The 19,173-nt window shown below is 52.4% G+C and overlaps 2 protein-coding genes across 2 annotated transcripts in view; both read right to left on the reverse strand.

The window, feature by feature from the left end:
• Positions 1–1,872: 1,872 nt before the first annotated feature.
• On the reverse strand, positions 1,873–3,009 carry SLURP2 (secreted LY6/PLAUR domain containing 2). The gene is made up of 3 exons (XM_049773947.1): positions 2,827–3,009; positions 2,159–2,257; positions 1,873–2,062 (listed from the first exon to the last, which is right to left on the reverse strand). The coding sequence occupies exons 1-3, from the start codon at positions 2,876–2,878 to the stop codon at positions 1,926–1,928; spliced, it is 288 nt and encodes a 95-aa protein (XP_049629904.1). The 5' UTR covers positions 2,879–3,009; the 3' UTR covers positions 1,873–1,925.
• Positions 3,010–4,468: 1,459 nt separating this feature from the next.
• The window catches only part of LOC126009489 (ly-6/neurotoxin-like protein 1), a 245,391-nt gene continuing 230,686 nt past the window's right edge, over positions 4,469–19,173 (reverse strand). The window contains exons 2-4 of the mRNA XM_049773943.1: positions 5,414–5,471; positions 5,209–5,310; positions 4,469–5,113 (exon numbers count right to left, since the gene is read on the reverse strand). Coding sequence (XP_049629900.1) covers positions 4,917–5,113; positions 5,209–5,310; positions 5,414–5,465 — 351 coding nt within the window. The 5' untranslated portion in view covers positions 5,466–5,471 and the 3' untranslated portion in view covers positions 4,469–4,916. The remainder of the gene's footprint in view (positions 5,114–5,208; positions 5,311–5,413; positions 5,472–19,173) is intronic.

Genomic DNA, 19,173 nt, shown 5'->3' on the forward strand with positions numbered 1-19,173 from the left:
CAGCCCAATGTGTCAGGGAAGCGGTCCTCAGCAAGGGCACATTGGGGGTCCTGGACAGGGCTGCCCTGTCCCTCAACTTCCCAGTGTTGTGGGTGGGGTCAGTACTGCAATCCATGTTAGCTCAGTGTGACAGGGTTGGGTGTTATGGGGTCATAGGGTGACAGGGTAAGTATGGCAAGGTCAGATTATGAGGGTGTCAGGGGTGACGGGGTCAGACTAAGAAGCGGGAGTGTGGCAAGGTCAGGTGGAGTGGGGCCACACAACTCTTTCCCTGCCCCAAGCCTCCCTTAAGGTCTTAGACATGATGTGAAGCAAACTGCACTCTGCCCTTGTGGCTGGTCTGATCCCTCTCATCCCTCAGGCCCTGCATTTTGAGGCCTGCAGCCCCTTCATGTGGGCAACTCTGCCCACCCTGTGCCCTGCTCCTCCGTGTCTGGAACCTGTTGTGCTGCTCTCATCTGGGGCCCGGATCACTAGTGTGACCCCAAAGTGTCCTCTCACCCAGAGGAGACATTCAGCCACTTCACTCATTATCAAGGATAGGGTATGTATGAGAAGCAATCTCTACATGACAGGCCAGTGTGCTCTCCTTTGAACATCCGTGACACATGATTGCTCTACATGCACAAGGGAGGAGGCACAATGGTAGCCTGGTAGGAGTGTTGTACTCGAGGGGGCACATACTGAATGTGTGCGTGCTGTCCTCTGTACGCCTGTGTCATACATGCATGTGTAGGAGACGAACACTGTCTGCTGTTCTCCGTACACCATGTGAATACATGCATCTGTAAGAGACGCACACTGGGCTGGGATGTAGTTTCCTGCTGGCCCAAGCTGTGCTTATGAGGCACCACTGCTTCCTGAAGCCTCATTGGCCGCCCAGCCACCAGACCAGGCTTGTCCAGCCCCTTGGACCCTGCATGCCCCCTGCAGAACTGACTGGCCTGTCTCCTCGTGTTGTGGGGCTTTGCAGTCATGCTGAGGCAATAAAGGGGCCCCCAACCATCAGCTGCCCCAGCTGGTTTTACCACTATGGAGACTTGCAGGACTCCATATGGGGTGGCCCTGAGCAAGCGGGACCTGGGGTTTCTGGACCCCATACACCGCAGCCCTGTGCTCACTAATGGAGAATGAAGGACACTGGTCCCTGCCAGTCTCTGGGCACTATGGCCTGGGGACTTTCTGGAGAGGGCATGGTCCTCTGGTGACAGCCCCCCTTCCTCCTCTCAAGCTCCATCTTTAGAACATCTTATTGGGCCCAGAGACAGGAACCAACAGGGACCCCACAGCTGTTTGGGGGTTCCAGAGTACAGATTGGAAGTTGTGCAGCACCGAGCAGAGAACATTGTTTTTCTTCTCTTTTTTCTTTCTTTTTTTGTGCTCAGGAATTACTCCTGGTGGTGCTTGGGGGACCCTATGGGATGCGGAGATGGAACCTGGGTTGGCTCCCCACTGTGCTATTGCTCTCACCTCCAGATAGTTAGGTGTTTTTCTAAGGCCACCCCTACCCCACCCCCAGCTCTTGGGATGTCCTGAACCGACTCTCCCCCTATGGATACCCCTAGGGGCAATGCAGGGGTATTAGGTTTGGGGGAACATGGGGGACCCCACACCCTTCCAGGGTTTCAGCTGCCCTCTCGGGAGGGGACTCTCATAGATGGCTAGGCCAGGAGAAGAGCCCAGGGGGTGGGGAGTAAAATGGGGTTTCCACAAAGGGGAAGCATCCCTTTGTGGTCATTGGGGCACCCCAAAATACGGGATCCCCCAAGTGAAGGATGTCCTGGCTCCCTGAGCAGGGGACCAGGAGCATCTGTAGCCCTCTGAGAAGCAGGCCCTCCCATAGCGCTGACTCTAGGATCAGGCGAGACCCAGTGAGCTGGACTGTTTTATTGGGGTGCTCAGGAGCATGCTGGTGGGACGGAGGATCAGTCCTCATTGCAGGCACTGGCCTGGCAGCAGGACACAGACACGCGCCGGCCCAGGCCCAGGGCAGCAGGCTCAGGGCAGCCCTGGGAGCACATCTTCATCACCAGTGGCTCGTCCTGCAGGCTGACAGCGGCTCCTGGGGGCAGAGGAAAGCCTGTAGTAGCCTGTCGCCTATCACCTGCCCCCTCCACCTCACCCCGCCCCCCTGCTGCTGCGCCTGGTCCCCACTCACGGGAGGCCACAGTGACGCAGTGGTCGGAGTTCCAGGGGCAGCTCGCCAGATGGTGGCAGATCCCAAAGCCTGTGCACTGGTGACACTGCATGGCACAGGCTGCAGGGGTAGGTGGCAGAGGGCAGAGGGTGGTCTATGGCCTGGGGGATCCTCATGTTCCTCCCATCAGTGTCTGACCCCTTCAGACTCCTGAGCTGGGCTCAGTCCCCAGTAAGCCTCTGCAGTACGGGGCACATCCTGGTGCTCCACCTGTCCCAGATCGGGGCTCTCAGCCTTGATAGGGGCCCTGGGGCCAATTGCTGCAGGCAGGGAACACCAGGCTCAGGACATGGTTGGACTTTGTGTGTGGGTGCTGTGCCTCTCAAAAAAGGGCTGCAAAACTGTGCCAGATCTGAGTGCCCCAGAAACCTCCCAGCAAGTGTGGGGGCAGGGGGTCCAGTGTGGATATGGACACTTTCCTCTAGGGCAGGCATGAGCACTTGCTCAGACCACAGCACAGTGGGTGCAGTGGGGAGAAGATAGGGGGAGACCACTGACAGTGGGGTGGAGGTGGAGGGGAGAGGGAAGCCAGGAGCCCAGTGGGGAGAAGGAGAGAGGGGGAAGGGAGAGGAGGAGGGTGCTGGGAGTGCTGGTGGCAGCCAGGCTCTGAGGGGTTTTGGGGGGCTCACCCAGCTCCAGACTCAGGGCTGAGGCCAGCAGGAGACTCAGGAGGAGAGGCATCTTGGTAACTGGGGAGCAGCTGGACAGAAAGGCCTTTAAAGCCGCTGCCCCGCCCACCTGCTGTGCATCTGCGCCCCTGGGGACCCCGCCCTGCTCCCTCAGAAGCTGAACACAGGAGTCAAAAAGTCGGACCCATGGCTGACCCACGGACTAATCCAATGAATTGACCCAGGGACTGACACACGGCTGGACCCGTAGGACTGTTCCACAGACTGACCCATGTTACTCACAGGACTGATCTGCGAACTGACCCACGGACTAACCCTGGCTGGCGGGCAGGAGAGGAAAGGTCAGTGTCCCACTGCTCAGGGGCCAAGCTCTGTCCTGCTGTGTCCACTCTGCAGGCACGGCCTCTGGCACTGGGGTCCCTGCAGGACCTCCCTGCTGCCAAGGGCCACGGTGAGAACCCACTTTGGGCATGGGGCTGGGGCACAGGGTAACCTAGGCTGGAGCAGAGGCGATGGGGTGCCCCTGGTCTGCTCTGACAGGTGCTGTGCACCTGAGATCAGCTCCCTTGATGCAGAGAACAGTTCTGCTGGCTCCGGGGGTCCCTCCTGACCACTCCCCTGATCTCCTTCTGCTTCTCTGGAGGCACTAGGCTGCCTCCCATGGACACCTCCTTGCCCGATGCCAGGGCAAGTCCTCAGCTCCATGCAGCTCCAGGGAACCAGCTGGGCCAGCCAAACGAGAGGGTGGGCAGGCAGGCGGGCGGCACTGGCAGGAAGGGTTTGGCTGTTTATTCAGAGCACCACTCCACACTCCGATTCTCTGATTTGATTCGCATACAGGTAGGTGCCATGCCCGATGACACCACCTCTGGACAGGGGTGGAAAAAAGGGCCGGTCCATCCACCACCACCCCATGGTGAGCCCCCCACCAGATGTCCCTGATCAAGGGCTCAGACCTGGCTGTGTCTCAGTGCCTATAGAGAACAGACATCTGGTAATAATTTAGGCTATATCCAGGCTTGAGTCTGCCCTGGCGGACACCTGCCATGCCCACCAGGGAGGCTTCAGCTTCTGTTGAGGATTGCTGGGCAAAGCTGGTTCTTCAGCAGCATGACCATGTGGGTCTGCCTACTTCGAGGCAGGTCTGTGCTGGGGGCACCAGGACAGCTTGGTGGAAACAAGCAGTTTCCCTGCTTGTAGGGGAGAGCGGGTGAGCGACTCCACCTACCCCTCAGGCTCAGAGAGGCCCCTTCCCTTGGCTGCAGCATGGCCCTGGAGTTTGGGGGGAGGTCTGGACCAAGAAGGAAAATGGAAAGATGGATGTGGAGACAGGTAGGGTCCCCTTCAGCCCTACTCCCATTGGGACTTTGCTCTTGGTGACCCAGGGCCAACTCTATGGGGTCTTGGTGTCTGCCCCCCTCCTGGTCTGAGGCCCCTCCAGGACTGCCACAATGGGGCACCCAGCTCCAGTGAGGTCTGGCCACTCTGTTGCTGCTCTGTGGCCCACTACCCGCTCCATCCCTTGAGCCTCAAATAGCCCAGGAGTGTGAGCATCAGATATAGAAACACCGTACTGTCTGCCCAGTCAGCTGAATAGAGCCAGGAAGGTCAGGAGTTTGGCCAGCAATAAGACAGATCCAGCCCAGCCCAGCCCCTCCAGGCCAGGGCTGGACAGCGGCCTTGGCTGACCCCTCCAGGCCCCCAGCGAGGCAGCCCCCTGCCGTGGGGGAACTCCTGAGAGGACCCTTACCCACAGCAAGGCCTGCAGGTCCACTCCACATTTCCCTGACCTCCAAAGAGAATTCATAGGACCCCCATTCTTAGAAAGGCCTCTGAGGGATGTGGAAGGGGCTCTTGGGAGGAGGGATCTGTGGGCATGGCCTGGAGGCAGGGGTTTGCCGCGGGACATATAGGAGAAGGGCCCAATGGATAGGTCTAGTGGGAGAGACTTGCAGGAATCAGTGTCCAGTGGGCGGGACCCGTAGGAAGCGGGGCTCGGTGGTGTGGCCTGCAGGAGTCATAGTCCGATAGGCGGGTCTGGTAGGCGGGGCATGCTGTCGTGCTGCACCCTAAACGAGTGGTGGGAGGCATCAGAGCAGGCCCCAGAGGGTCACCAAGAGAAGGAGGGCCAGGGCCAGGGCGGCCGGGGCGGCGAGGCCGGCACCATTGCAGAGGTCGTACTGGCAGCAGACGGTGGTGGATGCATGCTTGGAGTAGCCGTCATACACCGTCTCGAAGCACTTGGGCACGCAGGACTTGCTCACCTTCATCCGGTACGGGGTGTAGTCTGGGGGGAGGGAGGTTGCTTAACCAGGCCCCCAGGACTCACACGCAGGGCTGGAGGACCCCCCCTTCCTTTCTCCCCCCACCCCCACGGCTCACAGGTGCGCGTGGTCATGCAGTAGGACACCGTGGACGGGCAGCGCATAGGGTTGAAGCAGTTCTCTCCGTTGTAGGCGCAGATGTGGCAGTCTAGCGCTGTGGCTGGGGTGAAACAGCACGAGCGGGGTGCTGGGATAGGCAGGACAGTCCCTCATCCCCCCCCCCCAAGCATGACCGGCCCCTTCCCTTCCACCCCACACTTTACCCAGAGGCAGGCCCACCAGCGCCACAAGGCACAGGGCCAGCAGGGGAGCCATGGCCAGAGGGCAGGAGGACAGCGAAGGCAGGGCGGCTGGGTCTCGCTTCAGCTCAGGGCTCAGAGGGGAGAGACGCCCCACCTTCCTCCAGGCAGGACAGCTCTGCAAAGGGAAGACATTGGTCATGGCTGGGCCGGGCAGGGCAAAGATGGGCAAAGGAGCCCCCGGACTCAGCAGAGCACTGAGGAAGGAAGGGGTTGAGGGGTGAGACTTTGGGGAGGGGAGCAGGGCCAAGGCGGGATCCCCCAGCCCCAGGCTGGCAGGCCAGAGCTGCTGATCTCGGGGACAGCCTCTGAGGGGCCCTAGGGGTGCCTACAGGAATGCCCGGCCGGGGCTGGTGGGGTGGGGTGGACGCACCCACGGCCCTTCCTTCCCCTTGCTCCCGCCACCTCCCCACTCCCAGCCGCAGCCTCCGCAGGAAGGGGTGCGGAGCTGAAGGAAGCCAGGGCGGGGGTCGGAGAGCTCTGGAGCCCTGGAGCCCCAGGGCTGGGGAGCAGAGAGTGGGGGCTGGGAAGTGGGGGGAGCCGGGATGGACGTTGGGAACGCGGAGCCGGGATCGGGGAGCGGAGGTCGAGGCCGGGCAGCCGGAGAGGGCGCCGAGGGGAGGGGACGGGGCGCGGGGCCGCGGGGAAGGCGCGGGGTCCCCCTGCCCGGGACCCCCAGGCTCTGCCCGCTCCCCGATCATCCGGACGCCGCGACCCGCCCGGGCTGTCAAGTCGGGGCCCCGCGGCCCGGCCCCGCCCCGCCCCGCAGACTGCGGCAGGCTCAGGGTGACCTCACCCGCCGCCACCTGCCTCGCGGCCCAAGGACCGCCCGGCCCGGCCCGGCCCGACCGACTCACCGACTGCCCCGCCTCGGCTCCCGGGCAGCGAGCGACGGGCCGGCCCCGACCACCGGCTCCTGCGACCACCCAGCCGCGCCGGCGTCCGAGGCCCGCGCGCGGGTGGGCGGAGGCGCCGAGCGACAGGCCACGCCCGCCGCCGGGAAGCCACGCCCACTGCCGTGCCGAGCCCGCCTGGCCCCGCCCCCGCCCCGTCCACAGGCGCCGTGTCCCCGCCCACTCGCCTGGCCCGACCCTGCCTCTCCGCCCTGGCCCCGCCCACCTGCGTGCCCCAGACCCACCTCCACTCTCTTGGCCCTGCCCTAGGCCTCCTCCGCCCTGGCCCCGCCCACCGCCAGGAGGCCCCGCCCAGCCTCAGCCCTGCCCCGTCTGTTCCCGCCCACTCTCCGCCCACCGCCGAGCCGTGTCCCCGCCCACCTGCCTGCCCAGGCCCGCCTCCATTCTCTTGGCCCCGCCCCGTCCCGTCTCTGGCCCGGGACACGCTCCGGCTTCAAGACTACTGGGGGGGGTTGGAGCGCTGGCGCATGCGCGTAAGGCGTCTGTCTGCCCTGCGCGCGCTAGCCTCGGACGGTTCGGACACCGGTTCGATCCCCCACCCCGGCGTCCCATTTGGTTCCTCCAAGCCTGCAGCGATTTCTGGGCGCAGAGCCAGGAGGAGCCCCTGTGCGTCCCCGGGTGTGGCCCAAGAGCCAAAACAAACAAGCAAACAAGAGGTTCCATCGAGAACCTGGGACCCTAGACATGAAGTCCTGGGGACACTCCAGAATCAGTCCTGACTGGGGTGGGCCCCAGTGCTCGTCTGAGAGATAACAGGACAGAGGATAAGCTGTGGATAAGCCCAGCACCCTGCCTGCTGTCCTCTCTGTCCAGCCCTGTTCTGTTCTTGCCAAAGCTCTGACTCCTGGTAGCTGGCACACACGTGGGAGGCGTGTGGGTGGTGTGTCAGGAGTGGAGAGACAGCTAAAGCTTTGAGTCCTGTTTCCTGGAACCGGTTCACTTGCATGAAAGAAAGGTTTCACCAGGGAGGACCAGGTGGCCATTAGATAGCAGGGCAGGGCCTTTGCCTTTGACCATATCTTTGCCTGTTCTGCATAGTGCTGCTGGTGCTGGGCGGCACTCCAGGTGGCAGGAGAGGGTGCAGGTCTCACAGAGAGGCAGGCAGAGCACAGAACACAGGGCTGCTTGCTGCCTGCAAGGCAAGAGCCTTGTGAGTATGTATATTAATGTATGTGTTATACACTACAACTTCTCCAGTCACTCACCCACGGTCAGACATTTGCATTATTTTCATGTCTTGGTTGTTGTACTCAAGGAAATTAGGGGTGAATATCTTTTCAAATCACTGTTTTTGTATTTGGGTGAATGAGAAGAGATAGATCTCTTCCTCTGGAAGCTCTGGACTTCGGAAGAATTTCTGAGAGGCCGACTCCAAAACCTCACACCCAACTGCTGTGAGGTCTTCTGACTGCACTCCCAAAACACTGCTTGTCTCGTCTTTCTGACCTGTGTATTGTGAGAGGTGAGATTACGACATCCGATTATTATTTGGATCCGGGTGTTCCTGATAGTCATTAATGATAACATGTCTTCACACGCCGACTTGCTATCCACATGCTGTCCATTTGGGGGAAATGTCTTTTCCTGGTTATGAACTTAGTGAATGGTCACTATATTTTCAACATTAGCCCTTTCTCTGACATACTGTGTTTGAAATCTTTTCCCATTTATAGGGAAATGGGTCCTTTGGTCCTGGAGCGGCTGCTTGCAAGGCAAACGCTGCTGTGCTATCTCTCCGGGCCCTGAGGTTAAGTGTTTGTTGCCATATCCTGGTCCCCCTCTCTAAACTTTTCACTGGGTTGAATTATGCTGCTCCTGAACACATACATGAAGTATGTGTGGCATATTTTACAACACATGGTTGTTAGGATATCCTGACAAACTTGTGACATACATATATCACATTCACCCTAACTTTGGGCAGCTCTAATATTGGTTTTCAGGCAGGAGTTATGACTTTATTCCAAATTTGGGAGTGCTATATTGTCTCACAGACCACTTGGCTGTGTCACCATACACCCTGCCAAGCAGGCAGCCAAGTGGCATTTTCTTTTAGCTCTTTATTTCGGAGGCCTTACAAGGTCCACCTACAGTTTGGGGAGTGGCCCAGAATGTTACTCAGTGTGTGCACAGTGGCCCAGTGCACACAGCTATGGGCCCCACAAGCCCCAAAATGCTATGGACTACAGAGATACTTATCTTCACTCATTTGTCTTCATTGGCAAAGATAACAAACTAAAAATTATCAGATGAGACTACCTCAAGTTTAAAAGACTTTGCATGGCAAAAGAAGTTTGGGCTAAAATTTAAAAATTCGCTATAGGGCCGGGAGAGAGAGCACAGCAGCGTTTGCCTTGCAAGCAGCCGCTCCAGGACCAAAGGTGGTTGGTTCGAATCCCGGTGTCCCATATGGTCCCCCATGCCTGCCAGGAGCTATTTCTGAGCAGACAGCCAGGAGTAACCTCTGAGCATCGCCGGGTGTGGCCGAAAAAAGAAAGAAAGAAAGAAAGACTTAACCTCAAATGGACACTTCCCAGATGGGCTGTAAACAAAGATAAAAATACACACCCCAGGAGCAGTTATCCTGGGAAAAGGGATCTCCCATAAGACTAATATCTCTGGCTATTACTCCTGGCTCTGCACTCAGAAATCGCTTCTGGCAGGCTCGGGGACTATATAGGATGCTGGAAATCGAATCCAGGTCCGTCCCGGGTTGGCCGAGTGCAAGCACTCATGCAATACAGCTGTGTTATCTATCCGGCCCCTAAACTTTCTAGTCTTTAACTACTTATCTCTGGTGTCTCTGCGGGTCTTGCCTAACAGGCAGCACCAGGAGCCCGCAGGTTGACTTAGTGCTGTGAGGAATCCTGTAGGGTAGAGCCGGTGGGCACAGCATGGCAGACCCCCTCACATTCGTGCTCTAAGCTGGGCCAGAGCGCTCAGGGAGCAATGGTGCGGGTTTTCAGGTTCTCATGAAGCAATGCCTCGAGGTAAGGGGCGCCTGTCTGACCACAGCTCTTGGGGGACCCTTCTCTGTAGCTGTAGGTCCTCTAGGGGGCAGTATAAAGCCAGAGACTTGTTACTGTAGGACCTCCTGTGGTGTTTGTTCAGGACGGTGTTGGGAATAGAGACCGTGGCCTCTATCACTTGCACAGAGACACTCCCAGCAGCAGCCCAGCTGCTTCACAAAGGCCGTTGCTGTCTCCCCAAAGGCCTCTGCTGCTTCCCAAGAAGCTTCCTTAATGACTGCAGAACCAGGATTCCAGGGTCTCTGCTCACAAGGGGCCATTGCAGTTTCAAAGGGAAATAATAAGTGTTTTCCGGAGTGTTGACCTTGCATTCAGTAATGCAAACAAGCGGGGTGAATTAGAGCCCTCCCCCCACATACAATTTGGGCCAACTGGACTGTAATTAGCAGCTGGGCTGATGATTGAAGGTTGTTGATTTGCTGGGATGCCTCTCCGGCGTGGAACCCGACATTCCTTTTTTAATTATTTACCTTGTAAAGTGAGCTTCTCAATTGCTATGACGTTCAGGTGGCATTGCTGGTTGGATGCCATTTTCTCCCAAGATTTCTTGGGTACCATACATTTAGCGGCTCTGGGACAAGGGGCAGTGACACCCATTGGCATTCCTCTGTGATCTTAGATTTACAATTCCAGGGACACAAACACAGGCTAAGGGCTTCGTTATTAGGGGGCTCCCAAATAGTGCTCAGGAGACCTGGATGCCCTTCCCAGGGGTGTGAAGGGTTTATGCATGGGCTCAGTGATTAAGCCATTCTGGGAGGGGGGTCATGTGGTACCAGGGATCTTCGCTAGGGGCCCATCACATGCTCCAGTCCTGAAGTCTCCATTTAAGAGCTTTTGAAAGGGCAAAAAAAAAAAAAAAAGGCAGAAGACTAGGACTGCATCTCTGTGGAGTAAGGGGAACACTGAGAATGGGATCTATCCCCAGAGTACTGAATGTAGGGTCCATTCTCAGAGCACTGACTATGGAGTCTACCCTTAGAACATGGAGCATAGGGTCCTTTGTTGGAGCACTGAGCGTGTGTTCTATTCCTGGAGCCCCTAAAATTCTGTCATTTTGCAAACCAAGGACAAGTCAATAGAAGCAGGAAAACATAAAAAGCTTCAGAGATGCTAGAGGTGGGACTACGTGCTGGGAGGTGTGAGTGATGGACTTTCTGTCTGCTGTGACCTTAGCTTTTAGCTCTGCTCTGTTTTAGGCAGAACTGGCTATTTTCATGGACCCTGGCATTTTCACTGTGACATAGAAAAGGAACATTTTCTTTGATCTTAAATGTTCTCTTTGTTCCATGGCTGGGTGGACTTCCGTCCTTACGTACCATGAGCTCAGTCCTAGAATCAGGTTTTAGGAGTCTGGAGCCCAGGTCTCCAGAGTCAAGTAGGGTATTACTACGTGCACCCCATCTGCCCAATGGCCACTGTGGTCACTTGGCTGCCCCAGAGGCCAAACCAAGTAAACCTTCCCTAGCACATTTACCCAGAGAATGAGCCCAGAGGCCAAAATGGGGCATGTCAGGGTTTCCTCTCTAGACCCTGAGTTCCCTTAGGAACTGAGAGACCACCAGAGTCAAGGAGCTCAAATCGGGGAAAGGGTCCCCAGGGTGGAGTCCCTGGCAGGAAGAGCTGTGCAGAGAAGAGCAGCAGAACGTATCATTGGCCAGCAGGCTCTGCAGGGCTGGGTGAGAAGGGCAGGTGGGAGAAGAGGGTTCCCCTGGGCAGTTCGAGAATCATGCTGTGGGTCACCTGAGCCCTAGCAGTTTCGGGGTGCCATGGGGTCACCTCGAGCAGAGTGTACCCACCTCTCTGCTGACCCCTCCTAGGTCTGCTTAAGTGGGCTACACGCATCCCATGCACGGGCTTCCCAGCAGACCCATAGGATCCAGTGAAGCTGAGCCCGAGGTCCAGAGCCTAGTCCCCAAGATCCGAAGAGCTGCGGGTTCTGCTGTGAGGGGGGGTCACATGAGGGTGGGGGGGGACAAGGTAAAGGCCCTTCCCCCTTTTATTGTCCCTCCGCATCCTGGCTTTCGTCTGGGGGGGGCGGCACTAGGGGCCAAAGCGCTTTAGCACAGAGGGTAGAGTGTTTGCCTACCACGTGGCCACCCAGGACAACCAAGGTTCGAATCCCGACATCCCATAGGTTCCCCACTCCAGCCCACAAGGAGCCCTTTCTGAGGGCAGAGCTAGGAGTAATCCCTAGAGGGCTGCTGGGTGTGGCCCCCCAACAAAAACTAAACAAAACAAAACCAAAAACACCTTTAGCTCACAGGCTTGACAAGTGTCATTATGAACTCCTGAGGGGAAGTTCTGCCATGGAGCCAGGGGCTGGATGTGCAGTTAGAGCAGGAAGCCAGCAGGGCGTGCGCGCTCCCAGGCCTGCGAAACCCAGCAGCATCATGGCAGGCCCATGGCCTCCAGACCGGAAGTCATCACTCCCAGGAGCATCCAGCCACCCCCTACCAGTGAGAAGGGCCGCAGCCAAGGCGCTGGCTCTCTTTCCCTGAATTCTCCTCAGGGCAGCACACCCCCTTTTCAGCTTCCACCCAGCTCCCCGGCTTCTCCTGGACCTCGGGTTTCATCTTTCTCCACCCCAGGCTCTTTCTGCTACTGCAGGCCTGCCACCTGGACTGGCATTGCCGGAAGCGACTTCTGGCTCCTGACCTAGTTGGTTCCAGTGCGTTTTTGGTCTTTTTACTGATGCCCCATTTTTTTTCTTTTTGTTTGTTTGTTTGTTTGTTTATTTTTAGGTCACACCCAGCAGCTCTCACGGGCTACTCCTGGTTCTACACTCAGAAATCGCTCCTGGAAGGCTCAGGGGATCATATGGGAAGCCGGGATTCGAACCACCGTCCTTCTGCATGCAAAGCAAACGCCCTACCTCCATGTTATCTCTACAGACCGCCCACATTCTTATTTATTTTATTTATTTGGTTTTTTTTGGGGGGGGGCACACCCAGCGGTGCTCAGGGGTTTGGCTCTGCGTTTAGAAATCATTCCTGGCAGGCTCCCATCTAGGATTCTGGGATTCAAACCACCGTCCTTCTGCACACTAGGCAAACACCCTACCTCCATGCTATTTCTTCGGCCCCTGATGCCCTATTTTCTACCAGTCCTCCACATCAGCTACCTGACCCCACAACTCACTTTTTAGTACCATATTCTTTGTTTTATTTAGGACCATATTCTTTTAAAAGCCCACCTTTTAGGAATATATGCCATATGTTTCTCAAGTTACAATTCTTTTGTCTTTAAAAAAAAACTGTTGTGTAGTTGGCTATTTCAAGAACAAATTCTTACATTCACAGAAAAAGTGTGTTTGGAGGAATGGGGAGAGAGCAAAATGTAAAGTAAGTGATTTCTGTGCACAAAACATTAATGGATGTTCAATAAACACTCAGATGTTTGAAAAAGGAAACCTGCTGTATACAGAAAAGCAGAGTAGGTTAAAAGTCAAAGAAAAAAGATTCAGCATGGAAACAGTAACTAAGAAAAGTCACTAATGAAAGAAATAGTTATATTCTTATCAAAGTGGGTTTTAGAGCGAAAAAGCAAAAAATAAAAGTGGGGTTTTAATCCTCCTGAAATAGAGGGACTTGACATATGTATATGAAGGGGGACATAATAATCCAATATGTTTTGAGGTGCAGGGGATGAACCCAGGGCCTTAGGCATCTGGGACTTAAGAGTTGAGCTTCAACATATGTGAAATAAAACAAAGAAGCCAATATCTGATGGATCCGACAGGAGGACAGGAAGGGCAGGAGAGATGGTCAGGGAACTGAGCGTATGGCTGTTACACACACAGCAGGCCCCCATCTACCCCCAACTCTATACTCTCCCAGCCCTGCACTGCCAGGGATGATGGCCCTGGTAGCCCCAGCATTGCAGATCTGTATGGCCTAGACAGCCGGGTGAGTATCCCCGGAAGTAGCCCCTGAACCCCTCACACATACACACATGCAATTGCAAAAGAGAAAAGGGCAGTCCTCCACTTTCAACAGTCCTTTCTCAAGGACACAAGGAAGCAGCAGCAGCAGCAGCAGCAAGACAGCCAGTAGCTGTGAGGCTACTTCCAGCCAATCCAACTGCTGGAAATGTCAACACAAAGGCAGGACTTCCTGTGGCCAGGATGGAGCTTTGTTAGACCCTGAAATGGGAATGATTTCTATCACATCTGCAAAAACTTAAAAAACAAAAAAGAGGAGCGGGAGAGAGAGCATGGAGGTAGGGCATTTGCCTTGCATGCAGAAGAATGATGGTTCAAATCCCAGCATCCCCTGAGCCTGCCAGAAGCGATTTCTGAGGTAGAGCCAGGAGTAACCCCTGAGTGCTGCTGGGTGTGACCCAGAAACAAACAAACAAAAAAACCCAAAAAGAGTAATGCATTTCTAAACAACCTATCCATGTGGGTAAAGAAATGATTTAAAAGAAAATGAAGGGCCCGGAGAGATAGCACAGCGGCGTTTGCCTTGCAAGCAGCCGATCCAGGACCAAAGGTGGTTGGTTCGAATCCCGGTGTCCCATAGGGTCCCCCGTGCCTGCCAGGAGCTATTTCTGAGCAGACAGCCAGGAGTGACCCCTGAGCAATGCCGGGTGTGGCCCAAAAACTGAAAGAAAAAAAAAGAAAATGAAAAAATATGAAATTAAAATCTAATATAGAAAATTATGTGAGCATGGCTAATGGACATCTTAGGCACCAATGCCTGTACCAGGAAAATAAAAAAAAAGATGTTGACGTAAATCCTTAACTCTAGGACAAAAAGAGCAAGTCAAAACCCACATTACCAAAAAAGGGAGAAAAATAGAAAATTACCAATCTAGGAGGAAAATAGTCATACAATACTGAACCAATGAAAGAAAAACAATCCAACCAAAGCAGATTTGTTGACAGGGCCAGCAAGGTTTTCCAACCACGCATCAGATTGGTCAGAAAGGAGACAGTCAAGTCACAGTATGCACTCAGAAATCACTCCTGGCTTTGGGAAACCATATGGATGCCGGGAATTGAACCCAGGTTCATCCTGGGTCAGCCATGTGCAAGGCAAACACCCTACTACTGCGCTATTGCTCCAGTCCTGAAAATTAAAATTTTGAAATAAATTATAAAAGGACTAGAGGGAGAGGGGTCAGAGAGAGAGAAATTGGGTTTATGGATTAGCAGAGTCAATATTAAGATGTAAATTCTCCCAGACTGATCTGTGATTTAAAAGTTATTCCAGGCAAGCATGATAGCACAGAGGTTGGGCCATTTCCTTGCATGCTGCTGATCTGGCATTGACCCAGGTTCGATCCCCAGCATCCCATATAGTTCTCTGAGCCTGCCAGGAGCAATTTCTGAGCACAGAACCAGGAGTAATCCCTGAGCACTGCTGGGTGTGACCCCCCCAAAAAAAGATTAAAAAAATAAGTTATTCCCATTTATATACTCAGGGTTCTTTATTCTTATAGAAATTATCAGGCTGGAAACTGGAGGACGCTCCACATCCTGACTTCGATGAAACGCAGAAACCAGAATCCTTCCGGCACAGAAACCAGAATCTTCAACAACAGAAACCGGATAATAACAACAACGGCTAATATGTGGGGGGAAAAATCGCCGTGACCACAGAGAATGAATCAAGGTTTGGACAACCTAGTATGCCTGGAGCCCAAAGTCGGTCTTACACCAGAGAACTCCAGGGATAAGGTCTCTTTGTATTTAAGACAAGGCTTTTTTGCCCACTGTACCCATATTTTGCTGGGCCTATGCAAACAACAACAATTGCCATCCTCACACCATTATTGCTGTATTTTTTTAACTCATCCTTTTTTTTTTTAAGAAGAGTTTACTAATCTTTCTTCGAGTGCTTTAATGAATCATTGTGAATCAATAGTTTTCAAAAATATTCTTTCCTTTCTCTTCCATCTCTTTAGTTTTTCTTTCAATTTTCTGTTTTCTTTTTAAGTATGCTGCTTTTGGTCTTCCTAAAAAATGTATTATTATCAGTTATGACAACTATGTAATAGTTTTTCTTTAAATAAATTTAAAAAAAAGAAATCAGGCTGATTCTAAAAGTGTATATAAAAATATAATGACCCTAGAATAGTCTAATTAATTAAAAATAAAAATTTTGAAATACATTTTTAAAGTTAGAGGTTTCAAACCACCTAATTTGGGGTTTAAATATAACCAAAAGTATAGTATCGACATCAAGGCAGGTACAGGAGCCAGTGGAACAGAATGGAAGCAGGAGAGAGATCTTGCTAAGGAGAGGCAGCTGTGCCCCCAGGCAACTCCATCAATGGGAAGAGACACAGTCTCAGCCAGGGCCTCTCACCACAGAAATAGTAACCTGCATTAGACACACTGTAAAAACAGTTTCTTCCTTCTTTCCTTCCTTCCTTCCTTCCTTCCTTCCTTCCTTCCTTCCTTCCTTCCTTCCTTCCTTCCCTTCTTCCTTCCTTCCCTTCTTCCTTCCTTCCTTCCTTCCTTCCTTCCTTCCTTCCTTCCTTCCTTCCTTCCTTCCTTCCCTTCTTTCTTTCTTTCTTTCTTTCTTTCTTTCTTTCTTTTCTTTCTTTCTTTCTTTTCTTTCTTTCTTTCTTTCTTTCTTTTCTTTCTTCTCTTTCTTTCTTTCTTTCTTTCTTTCTTTCTTTCTTCTCTCTTTCTTTCTCTCTTTCTCTCTCTCTCTTTCTTTCTTTCTTTCTTTCTTTCTTTCTTTCTTTCTTTCTTTCTTTCTCTTTCTTTCTTTCTTCTTTCTTTCTTTCTCTTTCTTTCTCTTTCTTTCTCTTCTTCTTTCTCTCTCTCTTCTCTTTTCTCTCTTTCTCTCTCTTCTCTTCTCTTTCTTTCTTTCTTTCTTTCTTTCTTTCTTTCTTTCTTCTTTTTCTTTCTTTCTTTCTTTCTTTCTTTCTTTCTTTCTTTCTTTCTTTCTTTCTTTCTTTCTTTCTTTCTTTCTTTCTTTCTTTCTTTCTTTCTTTCTTTCTTTCTTTCTTTCTTTCATTTTTGGGTCACACCCGGCAACACTCAAGAGTTACTCCTGGCTCAGAAATCACTTCTGACAGGCTCAGGGGACCATATGGGATGCCAGGGTTTGAACCACCGTCCTTCTGCATGCAAGGCAAATGCCCTACCACTGAGCTATCTCTTCAACCACTGTAAAAACAAGGTTTACAGACTTTCTAGAAGAAAACAGAAGAAGACATCTTTGCGGCCTTGGGCAGAAATTCCTAAAGATCTATACACTGAAAAATCAATAAATCTAATTTCATCAAACTTTAAAATGTTTAGTGTGTGTGTGTGTGTGTGTGTGTGTGTGTGTGTGTTTGAGTTTACTCCTGGTCAGAGTTTACTCCTGGATCTATGCTCAGAAATCACTCCTGGCAGGCTTGGGGGGCCATATGGGATGCTGGGATTCGAACCATCGTTCTTCTGCATGCAAGGCAAACGCCTTACCTCCATGCCATCTCTCTGGCCCCTAAAATCTTTACTCTTAAAAAAAGAGAGGGGGCGGAGAGATAGCATGGAGGTAAGGCATTTGCCTTGCATACAGAAGGGCGGTGGTTCGAATCCCTGAGCCTCCCAGGAGTGATTTCTGAGTGGAGAGCCAGGAGTAACCCCTGAGCGCTGCCAGGTGTGACCCCCCCCCAAAAAAAAAAAAGCAGAACAAAACAAAAAGAAGTAAAATATTTACTCTTCATGGCTACAAGGGCCAGAGTGATAGGACAACAAGTAGAGTACTTTTCTTGCACCTGGCTAACTGGGTTTGACCTCCAGCTCCCTGTATGGTCTCCTGAGCTCCACTGGGAGTGATCCCTGGGCGAAAGTGAGCTCTGGACACCACCAGGTGTGGCCTCACCCCCCCCCAAAAAAAAAAGTAAGAAAAGAAAATTTAGGTCCTCTGCCTTGCTGAAACCTCAGCAACTGCACACACACCCCAAATTGCTGCCACACCAGCTTCACCACTTTTCCACTAATCTCTGCAGAAATGCCTAACCAACAAAAACTCCAGGTGTGCTAGTTTTGTGGCTGAGATTTTGGGGGACTCTTTGGAGCCAGGACAGGCAGTCTCCACTCCCCTATGCCTTCCATCTTTGTTCTTCTAGCAGTTTCTGCAGCCACACCCATGATCCAGAGGCATTGTAATGTCTGCCCACTTGCCAGTGTCATAGACTCATTCAGCTCTCGAAAGTCTTCACCAAGCAGTGAAGACTCCTGGATACATAGATCTCACAGATTATAGCATTGGGGCCCCTCAGGTGGAGCCTCTTGATTTGCTGAGGCTTTGGTAGCCATACTCCTCCCCTAAAATAACTGCCTCTGTGCCAGAGGCTCAGCTTCACCACTCCTCCACTAATCTCTTCAGAAATGTGTGACTGTCCCAAATTCCAGCTATGCTGGTTTCATAGTTAACATCTCCAGGGATCCTTTGGAACCAGAACAAGACACCTCCCCTAAACCCCTCTACTTCCAAGAGTCCTGTCAGCCATGCCCATGAACTGCCATATTAGCTTCATCAGCCCAGCTCCACAGACCCTCAAAGTCCTGGGCACACAGCTGCATATGTGGCCATACGACTTCTCCATTGTTTTAATACTGACTTCTGACTTCCCAGTAGGTATACACCAAATTAAATGTAAAATTATCATAGAAGTCACCTAAGTTCAACAAACAAAACCAACAATGGGTATTAACAAATAGCTTAGTAAAACCTTTAAGGACATGACCCCATTGAGGCATTTTTCACAAATTTTCTTTTAATAAAGTTCTTTTCAATAATTCCATTTAGTTGTAACAAGCAGTATGAAATCAAATTATGGATACTTTTGAAGGGACAAGCTTGGGAGAGAGTGGTAAACTGGGGGGGGGTAATGGTAGAGGGAATGGTAGAGCTGGTGTTGAAAAATTGAATGCCAGAAATAACTATTATGAGCAACTTTGTAAACTATGATGTTTAAAAAATATATTTATTAAAAATAGAAAATGCTGGACCCGAGAGATAGCATGGAGGTAGGGCATTTGCCTTGCATTGAGAAGGATGGTAGTTCGAATTCCAGCATCCCATATGGTCCCCCAAGCCTGCCAGGAGCGATTTCTGAGGGTAGAGCCAGGAGTAACTCCTGAGTACTGCGTGTGACCCCCCAAAAAAAGAGAGAGAAAATGCTGGAACCAGAGTGGCGGTGCAAGCAGTAGGGCATTTGCCTTGTATGCACTAACCTAGGATGAACAGCAGTTCTATCCTCTGGCGTCTCATATGGTCCCCCAAGCCAGGAGCAATTTCTGAACACATAGCCAGGAGTAACCCCAGAGTATCACCGAGTGTCCCCCCAAGAAATAAATAAAAAGAGAAATTGCTACTAAGGGGTAGCTCAGTGGTAACACTCATGTGCCTCAGTGTGAACCAGAGCAGTACCATTACACAGTTGGGTCTGAACCTAGGAGACTAGACTGGCCCAATGCCCAGAACCTCCTTCCTGGTCTCTGGGAGGGCAGGAAGCAGATGATGAGGTATGGCTTAAGTTGGTCAGAATGCCTGATTACTACATTTACCTCTGCAAGTCTGCTTCGATTAGTTAAGGGTTAAGAATGTGGATATGTGTTTTGAATACATAGTTGACAATATATAAATTGCATGTGTACCCCATGCTTGGGTCTCTAAGTATCTCTGACTTACAGGACCTCAATGCTAAGTCTTAATAAATCTTGTGAGAATCAAAGCCCCCTGGACCTAGGAGCAAGGTGGTCCCAAGACCCCAGTAAAGCCACTGTAAAGTACTTTTCCACTCTACAACTTCCCCATAGGCAGAGGGT

This window comes from Suncus etruscus, chromosome 5 (assembly GCF_024139225.1).
Source record: "Suncus etruscus isolate mSunEtr1 chromosome 5, mSunEtr1.pri.cur, whole genome shotgun sequence".
NCBI lineage: Eukaryota > Metazoa > Chordata > Mammalia > Eulipotyphla > Soricidae > Suncus > Suncus etruscus.